At 39.3% G+C, this 13588-nt stretch overlaps 1 protein-coding gene across 1 annotated transcript in view; it reads right to left on the bottom strand.

Annotated features, from left to right (window-relative positions):
• EFCAB6 (EF-hand calcium binding domain 6) overlaps positions 1-13588 on the bottom strand; it is a gene marked incomplete at its 5' end in the record, with an annotated part of 71704 nt that overhangs the window by 41663 nt on the left and 16453 nt on the right. Inside the window, 3 exon segments of the mRNA XM_009695955.1 lie at positions 1592-1827; positions 2928-3061; positions 5968-6082. Of these exon segments, the coding sequence (XP_009694257.1) occupies positions 1592-1827; positions 2928-3061; positions 5968-6082 (485 nt within the window).

Raw genomic sequence — 13588 nt, 5'->3', positions numbered from 1 at the left:
GGCATGGGTCAGCAGCGCTCTGGGAATACACTCCCTGGACCAAAATTCTCAAAAGAGAGGCAGAGGAATATCGGGTCTGCAGACCAGGTGGGATGTGGTAAGTGCATCTGACCTACCCACAGAGTTCCTATACCAACCACCCATGGCATGTGCAGACCAGAACTCAGGTCCTGGAGATGTGCAACACTGCAAACTCGGACAATTCTGAGCTCCCGGGGCTCTGGGCCTTGACAGCCTTTGCTGAGGGCTCTGTTTGGATTTAGAAACATGAATGCCATATTAATCTATTTTAGCTGCCTGGGAACATTCTGAGTTTTCCCCAATCCCCTTGCTTGAAAGAAGATTCCATAAGCCTAAACAATCGACCAACAAAAATAATCTAAAAACTTAGCTGGGTAAATGCAAGTGCTCTTAAGGCTTTCAATCACTATATTTTCTTTGCTGGACTTCCAAAATAGTAATAGTATTTGAAACAAGGAAATTCTGGAGCTAAATTCAAAACGTTTCAATTTCTAGCTAAGTCCAAACTGAAACAGAAATGAGAGTGCGACAGTAATTGGTCTCGGACTCCAACCATTAGCAAGACTCAATCATCAACAGTTTCCTTTCTTGTTTTAGACCGATGTCCTTGATTCACTCAGTTGTCCAACTCAGGAAGAAGAAAAACAAACCAAGCAGATAAATATTACTAACATCACAGCCAACAGTAATGCTGTAAGAGACAAACAAATACCGGGAAATAAGCCTATGTGTATATATCACGTCTTCACTGCCACAGTGGAGATGAGTTGCTGATCAGGAGCTTTTTCAGTCCTGCTGTATCTTGTCATTATATTTCTGAATTTATCTCTGTTTGCATAGTTAAACAGAGTTTCACACTGAGTTTTTAGGATGAATATTTTATTGCCTAAATGCTAGTTATCATTAAAGTTAAGCTCAAACTTTAAAATTCCAGATGTTTTAAGCATCAGCACTTCTTGCAGGAAGAGAGGCTGCAGCACTATTCTCCCTATCCTCCACCCACTCTTCAGTGCTTCTGTGCACCTCACCTGAACTTTTCTACTCTCAGTGTCCTGGCAGCATAAAGGTCTGGAGCACGATGCTTTGGGCTACCATAATGTACACTGACAACAATATTAGTCTCAGAACTGAGAGACACTGTGCCAGGTAGGTAATATCCTGGCTGCTTCTCAATCCAAAATGACATCTGATTCCCAAACCATGTCCCCAGTTCTGCATGCTTGGAAGATGCAGCAAAGCTGTCCAGTTTGGAGGCTAGCTCAGCTTTAAGGCTCCAACTCAGGCACCAGTACAGAGGTTTGACCTTACAGACTTAAGCAGTCCTCAGGGGTAGTTCTGGTATTTTAACCTAGCAGTAGATTCAATATCTGATTTAGTGGAGTCATAAATCACTGAGAACTTGGTAAAGCTAGCCAACTTCAGCTTGATAAAGACATCTTTTAATACTATCTTTTTTTATAGAAAGTGGGTTTTTTGCCTTTTTTATAGAAATAGAAATTTTCACACAACACATTCATTTCTGTAAACACATCAGATTACTGTAGCTACCACACAACTTTTTCTTTCTTACTTGTGAGATGGCATGAGCCGAGGAGGTTTTTCCTTAGTTTCTTGGGTGCGGAACAGTTCACAGAATTCTTAGTAATTGAATGTGGAGATCAGGTTCATTCCCAACAAACCAAGTAGGCATAGGAACTCATCATCTCTAAGATGCAGCAGAAAGCTGTCCAAGAACTGCCGAAAGTCACGCATGTTGATGATACCATCATGGTTACTGTCTGTTTCACGGAAGGCAGAATAGGTGTCCTAACAAGGAATATTTAACTAAATATATTTAACACGTCAACTACATATTTTTAAACATAAATAACAAATGTTTGCTCTAGACTTGTTTTGACAACAGGCAAATATTTTAACACAGTTTGAGAATACAAAGCATGTATAGTACTGCCTTACTAAACACTTAGGATAGTCTGCAGTAAACTGCAGTCTTATTGCTTTCATCTCAAGCATGTACAGAACTAAGCAAAAGTAGGGAGCATCAAAAAGCCACATCCACACAAATTTACAAATTAACCTCAACTTTCCATCAGTACTATACTGAGAGGTACCTCATTTCTACCTGTGCACACCCCTAGAAAACCTGTAACGAAGACAAACTTTACAGCAATTATCTACCAGCTGAACAGCTTCTCCCATTAAAAACGCAAAATATTCAAACACCTTCAGAAATCTGAAGTAATGCTGATCAATATCATCAGCTTTGCTAGGGGTGTTCAAGCTGGTTTGAACAGAGCACCCCTTTCGAGAATACTGATCTTTCCACTTCTCCCAGGGAACAGGGATAGGATGGAATGAACTGACCAAAAGGGTAACAACTGCAGTTTGTCTGGTTCGTAAAATGTGATCTCTTACTCTGTGCATACCCATGGTGGGAATTCAAGGAGTACATTCTAATGGTAATTACAGAAAATAAACAAATGCAGAAGCGCTTGAAAACAACTCTTGATTAAAATCACTGTGTTGCAAAATCTAGGGACCAAGAACGTCTTCTTGAAAGATCATTGTCATTAATAGATGGACTGTTCCATGAATGCGCAGTACAGAGTTATTCTTTTCTAATTGCCGAATCTTTAATAGCTACGTTCACAAAAGGATGGGAAAAAAACCCTCAGATCTTATTTTCCTGGCAGAGGCTGCAGAGAAGACAATTAGAAAAAAATAAAATTTTTTTTACTTGAAAACTGAACTGAAAGTTTCTGAGAACACAGAAGACATGAAATCCAACATAATTTTTAGAGTCACTTTCCTGACAGCTCCTCCAAACCAACTTTTAAGACAAATGCTTGTATCAAAATAACAACCAGCTTCGTTGCCAGAAGCAAACCGTGGCTCAATGTATTTACCCTGTAGATTTCCATCAGCTTATCATTAAGTCGATTGAAACATTCTTCAGCAGTCTTGTAGTGGTATTTAGCATCATTTACTCTGTGGTTTGGACTGTTCCATAACATAGCTCCCAGCCCATTCAATCTGGCATCTGCAATAATGAAATCAAAATACAGGAAACGTTGAAAAGATGATATTATACATATCTGATAAACAGCACAGTACTCTAACAAAAACAAAACAAGAAACCCTGCAAATGTATTCTTTACAGCCCAAACATGACAAAGTCCAATAGCTGTATGCAGTATTAGTGGTGTCCACCCAATTTACAGTAATGGCCTCAGCTGCTATAGTTTTCCCATCACAAGGTGAAGAAGATAATCTCAACTGAAGAAAGCACAGCTGAGACAAGGTCTTTTGCTTTAGCCTTCCCTAGTGCCTAGTTGCTTTGAGGAAGGGAGGTATCAGAGTGGAGGAGAAGAAAAAGAACGCCATGAAAGCCGTGACTTGCTGTCGTACCACTTGTCTGTCTCCGTGAGGGAACACAGGAGCTGCAGTGTCAGGAAGTAATTTGTTACATCTGTGACTGTGTAGCACAACCACTGCATGCTAGATCATCTCCCCTGGAGCAATTCTGTCCTGCCTAAGCCCTCCTCCGGTTTGAACTGATATGAGCTATTTCAGGAGATCTGCCATCAAAACACTCCTGACTTAACAGAGCATCACCCCTGAACGTATTTCACCTGATGTTCTGTTCTGGCGAGACTCAGTCTTGCACAAACAGCAGCTTCATAGTGTCACAAGTTTATTATCCCGCAGCCCAGCAGGATCAGGAAAGGGCAACAGCTATCTTCCTGGCAGGACACCCAGGTACTTCCAGTCCTGAAGGGCTAAGGTACTTTTAGGCCATAGAAAAGCTATTTTGGTCACCGTTCCAGATCTGATCCCTTCTGCTCATTGTGCCGTGATTTTGCCTTGCTTCTGGGGAAAAAGAGACTTTCATAGCCTCTTGAGCATTTTAGAACTTTTCTGCAACATATAGGCCAGATAGAGGAGTAAAGTAATTCACATCAGATTTTAAAATGGAAAAAACTTGCAAAGAAAAATGTACACACTGACATTTCACTACACCCTACTCCTGACTGATAAGAAAAATGCTAAGTTAACGGTCTATTCTAAAGGAACATTTCTTTTCTTTTTAGAAGATTTACGTACACCGACACACAAGAGTCTGTACAACTACCCCAAAGAATCACTAAATAGTATTCACTGCGTCATTTTAACTTCTCCTGATTTTACCCTTTAAATCCTACTCCCCCCGACAGACATGTACTATCCCCACCTTTTTTCAATTTCAGTTTCTAGTCTAGTCAAGAAAATTTGTACTTTTGTTATCTTTCCACTAAAACTTATAAGAAGAAATTCAGGTCTCTTACTGTAACTACAGACCACCCTCCACTCCAGTGAACCACATAGCATTGAAAAATAAAATTTAGGAGGATATTTTCTTTGCCTTCTGATTTCTGAGACTTACTTTAAGTTAAATGTGGGTCACACTTCCTTTCACAACTACGAGATATAGTACTGTATGGAAAAAAAAGCTGTGATTCTCATAATTGGCAAAAGCAAAAACTTTAAATATAGACAAAACGCTGTTGATTCTTGATTTAAATCAAAAAGCTGGCACAGCCATTTTCCCTGAGGTTAACCTGTTTCAAACATCTTTATTAGGCTACTGGACGAAGGCACACGTATTTTGGTGGATAGATGGTTAGCTGGCTATATTCACAAACTTCTAAACTTCTAGTCCTGAATGAAGAAAAACCTGAATATTATGTCAGACAGCCACAAGTCAGGTCTCCCTCTTGTCTTAGTTCTAAAAGAGAAATAATGATAGCAGAAAATAATATTAACAGTGTGAAAAAAGTAAATGTGAACCTCTGAGAAAAAAACAGAGGCATAATATGGAAGTTAAAACAGACCTTGAAGCCAATGGCAAAACGGCCATTGACTTCAGTGGCATCAGATTTTTACACATGAAATCTAGACTTAAAGCATAAGAATAAAAGAAATGAGAAATGAATAATTACTTACTAGCTGTAGTCTGCACTCTAAGTTTCACCACAAGAAATCAGTTCAGATTCCATCAGCTTCATTTTTAAGGGTTGAAAATCAAACCCCTTACTTACAGTGCCTTGAAATCAGTGAAATTATTGATGGAGTAAGGCAAGCAGCTGAGGTGAAAAAATGTGCTCCCAAATTATTAATATATTCCTCTGTTATTCATTCCTCCGCAACAGTAAATCAATGAAGACCATATCCTCATTATATGAGTGGACAATACATCTATATCTACACAAACATTAAACCTTGCACTCTCACTGGGATTCTTGATACTCTAATAAAACTATCAATTACATTATAGATAGCCATATTTCAGCATTCTCTAGTAGCAACATCCCTTAACAGCTTTAATATTCAAAAGCAGTACTTTAAAACCATAAACCAGTGAGCAACCAGATCACACCACAGAGCTCGAGTTGTATATACTGCCACTAAAATTCATCACTAATGACTTACTAACAGATCTTTCTTTCCTGAAAGGACAAGTTACTATCTTCTGGCTTTTTACACAGAATAGAAAAAGTTGCTGGACATCACTATTATAAAATCATCCATTGTGATTTAGGATACAACATCATTCCAAGACTGTGAATAAGAGTTAGAAAAGCTGAGGACAAGGATCTACACAAGGCAGAGCAATCAGTCAGTTACTTTTTGCAATATGTTAGTGATAGCTCCATGGCACCTATCTGTGGTCCTTTAGTTAGTTCACATCTCACATGTTCCAGTTTCCCTCTTGTCCCGAGTTAGATACTCAGCAGCTTAGCTGGATCAGGAGTCAAAGATCTACAGACGGGAGGGTCATCTATGTGCTAAAAATCATATCACCGATCTCTTCTTAATTTCACCAATAGCTTTCACTCGAAAGAGAAAGGTTTTGTATCTTCCAGGAAAGGTTTGTTTCATGCTTTATTGCTGTTAAGATTCCTTTACCTTCCAGTATTGCCACAAAATGCAGATAACTCAACCCTCCACCTGGTAATCCTAGCTTTTCTGTTAGTAGATTAAGTTGACTGTCATCCATTGGCATGCCATGATCTTCCAACACCTGTTAGAAGAGGAATAAAATAAGTTATATAGTGGTCTATTTTCTTCTTTAATATGCCATTTTGAATGCTAAATACCTGGGTGTTTTATCCTATGGCTCAGCTTGAAATTACTCTGAAAATCGATGTCTCTTCCTTGCATTTACAGCAAGCCATTTAAATATAAATCTGTTCTGTACAACTTCAATTCTATACAGAAAGAGACAGAGAGCAAAATTTGACTATATTTTTGAGACTGGCATTTTTAAGCAAAAGCATCGAGTGACAGGCTAAGATTAAACTTCACCTGGAAAGTAAAAAGTGCCAGAAGAAATGACATTAGCTCATTTAGCAGACTGAAGGAAAAACGTCATTTGTAGAACTTGCTGCTATCACTTTTCCCCACAAGCCTGCCACCACTACCTGCTGGACAAGAAATGCTGCAGAACAGATTCAGGCCCCTGAACCACATACAGCTGCAGCAAGGTGGAAGGCACAATCCCTTCTGCCTTGCTGCTCTTCAAAGCAGATTTGGGGATCCATTTTAGGTAACCTATTTTGGCAAGGAACTTTCTGATCTTCCTACATTCCTCCCACGCCCCCTTCACTTTTTTTTTTCTTGGCAGATCCTCTACCTCTCTGCATCTAAGAGGTGCAGCAGTGCGGAATGGTGGCAGTCTCCCATTGTGCCCCTCTTAATGTTAAATGAGAGCTGACTTGGAGGGGTCCCTGTTTTTTTTCTACTTTTCCCACCTCCAGTTTCCCTGAAAAGTTGTAGTTGCAGCCCCAGTTTTCTCCAAAACTTTTAATTTCCTTCAGTTTCTCTGTAACTCCTGATTTGGGTGTATTTCTTTCTCACTATCCTGCACAGCTATGTCCTGACTTTCCAAGTGTTCGTACAGCAATTACTCTTGCCATTATATTTTAGTTAATTGTACAGATTAAAAGAAAAAATTCATTAAATAGCTGCACAGCATAAGGAGTGTTAAAAAAGTGAGAATAATTAGCGAATTATCATTTCTTTCTATGAATGTAAAGCTTCTGGATAAGGAAGCACATTTTATGTTCAGTTGAACAAGTATTTACCATCAGATCAAATGCTTAACAGTAGCGATAAGGAAATCTGGCGGCACAAATCCAATCAAAGCTGGAGAGAATCAGTCACAATAGTAATGTTGGTGACTACAGTCTCAACTATTAGCACTTCCACCTAGAGAAAAAAAAGTAATAAAACTTTGCATACAGCCAAAACTGCATACAAGATTAAGTCATATTCAATTGTACGACTAGGTCATTGTCATGTGCTGAATGGCTCACAAAAGGCATAGATTCTAAGTCTTATTTAAAGGAGGAGGATTGATGACAATCCCCCTTACAGGGAGGAGATATTGTAGTCCTTCACAGAAGTGAAGGCACACATACAAATTGTGGATGTTACCGCAGGACTCCTTACAGAGCTTCAGTTACCCTCTTCCTGATTTTGAACTATATTAAAAATTAGACAAGTCCAAAGGGGCAAAGGCAGGGTCTGTGCCTATTTGCCCAGTTCCGAGGAGACGCAGGCCAGTGAAGCCACAGGTACTACGTCACTCTTTGGCAAAAGAACTGGAGTACCAAGATCCGTTACACTTCAGAGGAATGTAAGGGTGCATTCTGCCCGCTCCCTTAGAGCTGCTCTAACATAATGTTATACAAATAAACAGAGCATATCCATTTTCAAGTTGGGCAGGCAGCTTTTGTTCACTTCTGTGGCTTGGCCTGGAATAACAAATCAGAAAACAGATATGCTTTTATGTTTACCACTACCACACTACGCTGCTACTGTTTGAGTAACCTATTCCACTTCCGAGGACAAGCAACTCCATCCAGCCATACACTAGCCTGTATATCACTTTACTGTATATCACTTTACCTTCAGTGGCACCCCAAAATGCCTCACAACCTACCCACCTACCTGCACTTGGGACATGTCATATTGCCTACACTATTTCCAATAACCTAATGTATCCAAAACATCTGTATGCAGCTGGCAGATGTGATAAAGAGAGTCCTTGATCCTTCTGAGGCAGTAGTTGGAGGCCAGGGGACACTCCCCACAATGCCTACAATGGTGCTAGACACTCATTTCTAAGTGTTCTTTATTACCTCTGAAACTCCACAAGCTCTGGGATGAAAAGTAGTTGTGCTCCCACGGCAGAGACTGATGAACATCTTGGTAGCAATGTCAGGGAAATCAAAGCAGGAAGAATGTGAAAATTCCCATCTGGAATTCTACCTAGACAATGAGGTGGAAAACTTCTTTCTTTTGCAAAAGGTGCAGAGATCTTTAAAGACCACAAGTGATGGAGAAGCAGTTTCAGCCTGCATTTCACCTGAAAACACACATGCCCAGGCAGTACCCAGAGACATAAGGTAGTCTATCACTTCAGTTCTGATGAGGAACCCCTTTTAATCACCCTTATTCGCACAGAGTTCTCATCCTCATTCATTCCAGGGTATGCTTATTTCACTCAGCACGAGGCAGGGCAGAACAGGACTATAGCAGGGAAGCATGCCCCTTTTGAATGATCATAACTAGTAGCAGCAGGGCAGAGTTCCCAGGCAGTATTCCACCCAGCCAGACTGTGCTGAGCTTGCAGGGTCCAAGAACATCATAGTGCAGTGATGCATATACCTGGCTGCAGGCACATGATGATTTTTTTATCCTTTGTGCATTGCCAAAACTTGAGAAATGCATCACCCATAGCGTAATAAAAGCACAATGAAATCACAAAGACTAAGTGTTCAATAGCTTCTGGTGCTATACAAATATCTTAAACGTGAGTTGTACACAGACAGCCAATGCAGAAGAAAAAGCAGCAGGTAGAATGAGTTTGCTCTGCCTAACAGTGACAAAATGCATGTTACTGCATTAGCTGCAGGCAGTATATAAGTCTCTTAGGTATCATATTGTAGTGTAAATTGCAGAAACCAAAGCCAATGTCCCAAAGGTATGTGCCACAGATGTCAGATCTGTATGGGAGGAAGGGTTGCAGCTTAACACATTCTCAATAACTGTATTATTAACAAGAAAATATTAAGAAAAATGGAAAATGTTTTATGTGTTTTGTCCTCCCTCTTTTTTTTTTCATTTCAAAGCAATTTAACTTCCTGCATGCAACTGCAGAAAGATATCCACCTGAGGGTAAGAAGATGCGCGGCTGAATGCAGCTACAGTGTTTGCAGGTGAAGGCTCTACAGTAACAGCCTTCGTCCTGTCCTACGATATGGAGCACATACCTCATGGGTCTATGTTGAGAAGGGGAAAAAGGAAGGCAACGGTTTGTCACTCCCTTACAGTCAGTACATTTGGTCCTGCAACAGTAACTGGTGAAAACCTGTACAGTCCATGGTACATGGATGGGAAGATGATGTTCATTACTGAACCAGAGTACAAACAGATTGGGACAAACTTTCTCAAAGGACTATGCAGGCCATTTTCAGAGTACTGTTCTGGTTTAACCCTTCCTGACTCTTACCTTACTTCAGCATCCAGACAAAGGGCAGAGCATGCATTACTGTCATAACACTATTCAGCAGCAGCTCTTGCTTAAACCTGGGTAGACAAGGGAAATATTACTGCCATCATGTCTCTCTCCCTGCCCAGTCTCAACTTTCAGCAAAGCATTTTGCTTTGAAATGTAAGAAGAAAGAAATGTACAGCTGGGTGCCACCAGTATAACAGCTATAGTCCCAAATCCATGACCTCACAAGTCTGTCTAAAGCACAACATCAGTCAGATAAGCCATCAAGGCTGCAATGGGCCCTGGGAAGACCACAGAAAACTCTACTTCAAAAAAAGACACCTACAAAATTCAATTGGAAGTCTTGGCAAATAAAAACTATACCATTTCAATACATTTGTATTATTGTGGATCCTCTCAGCACTGAAATGCTGTACCCAAGCCAGGTAACCCAGTATCAAAAGCCACCCAACATCGAATAATTACATTGGAAATTTACAACATGATAAAATCCACTGAATTCAAGAAAAAGCTACTGAAAGGTTCTCCTCTCCTGTTAGGGACCAGTCTATGCCCTGAAATGCTACTAGACATTCGGAGATTTCCCTGACACAGTCACTGCAGACTCCTTTGAAAGTAGAACACGAGTGAGCAAGGAAGACAGCTGGGGACCCCAGGGAGTGCTCACTAGTCCCAGTGTGATTACGAGCCACATTGCAGTCCAAGAGTGGTTCAGAGGAAGCTGAGGCTCAGAAATCTGAAAGATGGTATAAAATTAGCCTAGGTCATTCTCCCTGAAGTCTCATGCTGTATCTGTTAAGAATCTTATTCTTCACCTACCTATATCCAGTTCCTACCAGCTACCACTGTGGAGTGGCAAAGAGGGCTTAAGGACTCTGACTTAAGGCTTAGGTGATTCTTTAAGGTATGCCCACTCACTTCACATAAGAGGTATGTTGTTGGTTGACATTAGACTTCCAAGTCCCAACTGTGTCTCACCAGTCCCAATTCACACATGTTCTTTTTGACAACTGGGAGCAGTTGAAGTTTTCAAGGTCTAGTGCTGCTACAGGATGACAATTTTATGTCTTTAAAGACAAGTTGAGATTCTTTCTCATACAAGAACCTGTTTAGCTCAGGTTAGAACAAGAATTCTGACTGAACTGAAACCATCCTGAAGGATTTAACCCTAGCTGTGTGAGCAGGCACATTGCTAAGACAGTATCTTTCTGGGAAAATTACAGGAAACAGAAAAATGGCTAACATTTTTCCTACCTTCCATAAGCCAGGTTTATTAATTTGCCCATGTGATTGCTTGTTGTAGGCAAAGAAGCTGTCTTTAATAGTTGCTGCCTGTTGTATCACTCTGTCCTTCAGCCTTTTAATTACTTCATGAACAGTTCTATTCTGGGCATATTTGTTAGCTTGATCTTCAATCTGCTTGATTCTAAAACTGAAGGATTATGCATGAAGACAAGTCACTTATTTTTTGTAGTTTCAAACATTTGATTCAGTAATAATGAACAAGACTGCTTTAATGACAAACAAGACATAGATGTGGAAGAAGCTTCTTTGATATAAACCAAAATGCTAGGTTGATCAAGTCAGAGCACACATTGATTCCAAGACCTACATTGTGCAAACATTTCTTACATATACCTTGCATTACAGAAAAGAAAAAACCAAACCAAAACAAAAATTGACTGATACTACTCTGAAGTATTTCTTTTGCAAATGGAGATCCTAGACCTCCAAATCACAGGCTTAGTTTGTAATGAGCCCAAGTTTCAGCTAAGGAGCCACTTTTAACCTTTAATACCTCCTCAGTTAACATGAGATGGCTAAAAGAAGTTAATGGAAGTGTTTCCATTCATTTTAAAAGCAAAAAATATCTCTTAAGACATTTTCTCTCTTCCTGGATCCCAAGTAAATCACTTCCACCTTTTTCCCTTTGGAGGAATGGCCAGAATACCTTTCTTTCTCAGGCCCGATAAGAAAGTCTATAGATAAGGACTATATATTCTTGTTGCTGAAATACCAAAAACCTTCATCAATAAGCCATTAAAATAAATATTTAATAAATTTTAAAGACAAAAAAGAAATTAAATTAAAGGGTATGTAATGTGTCTTACTTGTACCTATTTTACATCCATTATGGATTTACTATAACCCATGAAAAGGAAAGTTAGAACAATTATTTTTGTTAAATTTTAGAGCATCCATTTCCATATAAGCAAAACGCAGAAATATTCAGCAGTCTTATTTTATAGATTTATTAAGTGTGTTTTATAGTATTCCCTAAACTTGAAGATATCTTAACATTTTAACTCTTATTCTAAAAATACGCTAATGAAAAGAGTTTTACTTTGATCTGAGCAGCAGACAGAAGATTAACTCTAAGCCTCCCAAAAGGGATCAGAAGATGACAGTGACTGGTGACATCCTCCTGAGGATCTCAGCTGGACTCATCTGCTGAAGGCACCTGGTCTTCTGAGATACATGCTATCTTGCCTGAATACAAGAGGTTGCCAAAACATTACCAACTTTACCTGCCACATCCCACTGACTATTGTATTCTCCTGCCTATCAACATATGCCTTGCCATGAATGACCTTGAGAAAATGAAAAAGTGATTACAGGACAAGTGATGAAGGTAAACTCAATGTTCTTTATACCCTTCCTCCTTATTGAAGTTCAAGACTGAGGCAAAGGCTGGATGTGTCCTGGAAATAAATGAATGATTACTTGCAGGATGTCATCTAAAAGACTATCTTCCCTGTCAGGGGTTTATTCACAAAAAGCTCTCTTAATTTACTAGCTTTATAACCTACTAGGGAAGCCTTAGACTAGATTGAAGAAAGAATCTGACATAAAAGCTCACAGGAAAGTACTAACTACAGCCACTCAGCTGAGGACCTAAAACTACTTAGAACAGGGTTATACGTTACCGGGTCATAGAAGAGACAAAACCAGACAGAATGGAACAAGCATGCTCATTGTCAGTACTCGAATGTAAGAAACATCATATAAAGAAGGGGACTTGGAAGTCCTTATGGTTCTTGGAAGATCTTGGAATCTTATAGTTCAGTAAATTAAGCCTTATTTATAATTCTACCAATAAAAACCTATGAGAATATGAGCGCTACAATGGTAGAATGCCTACTATACATCACCAACAGGGAAAATAGGATTTGGATTTGAAGCTCTTGGAGATTTGGAGATTATTTTCTGAAGGGGGAAAAAAAAAAAAAAAAAAGGAGGCAATCATCCAGGGTCAAAGAGCTGGTTGTAATTGGTTAGGTAATGATTACAGCAGAACACAGGTTGTCCAGCAGATTATCAGAATGTGTCAGTGACATCCTGTTGATGCTGCAAAATCTAGTGAAGGGAAAGTCTTTCTAAATTTTATCTTAATTAACACAGAGAAACTGCTTGAAAAGGTGAAATACATCTTAGGCAGCAACGATGATGGAATGACAGAGTTTATGACGCTTGTAAAAGAAAGGCAGAAGAATAGTGAAAAAATATACTTCTAACTTCTCAAGGAACTAAAGTCTTATGGGAAATGGGTCTAAAGGGAAAATTACTTAAGGAGAGCTGGCGGTGCATCAGCGAAACATGCCATCACAGTATAAGAGAGTAGTATGAGTATATACGACCAAAATCTGAAAGGCCATAACACAATGTGAGATTCAATATCAAAAATATCAAGAGTAATGAGAACTCATTCTATAAATGCTTCAGTAATATAAGAGGGATCAAGAAAAAATTTGGTTTTCTGTTCAACAGAGAAAAAAAACTGCCAACAGATTGTATCAAGGAGATGGAGCACTTACAGCCTCTTTTTGTATTGGCCTTCAAGAAAGAGAAATATAAGCAGGCTGCTTGAACAATGAATACTAATAGAAAATAAGGAACGAACAAATTACAGAATATTACTATGTATTCATATTGATTATTAAAGAACTGGCTAAAACTGTCTCCCAAATTTATGCAGAAAAGTAAACACACTACCTAGCTTTAAAA

The sequence above is a fragment of the Cariama cristata genome, unplaced genomic scaffold, assembly GCF_000690535.1.
Source record: "Cariama cristata isolate BGI_N322 unplaced genomic scaffold, ASM69053v1 scaffold7872, whole genome shotgun sequence".
NCBI classification, from domain to species: Eukaryota; Metazoa; Chordata; class Aves; order Cariamiformes; family Cariamidae; genus Cariama; species Cariama cristata.
The sequence above is the reverse complement of the archived record's forward strand: the minus strand, read 5'-3'. Positions and strand labels throughout refer to the sequence as shown.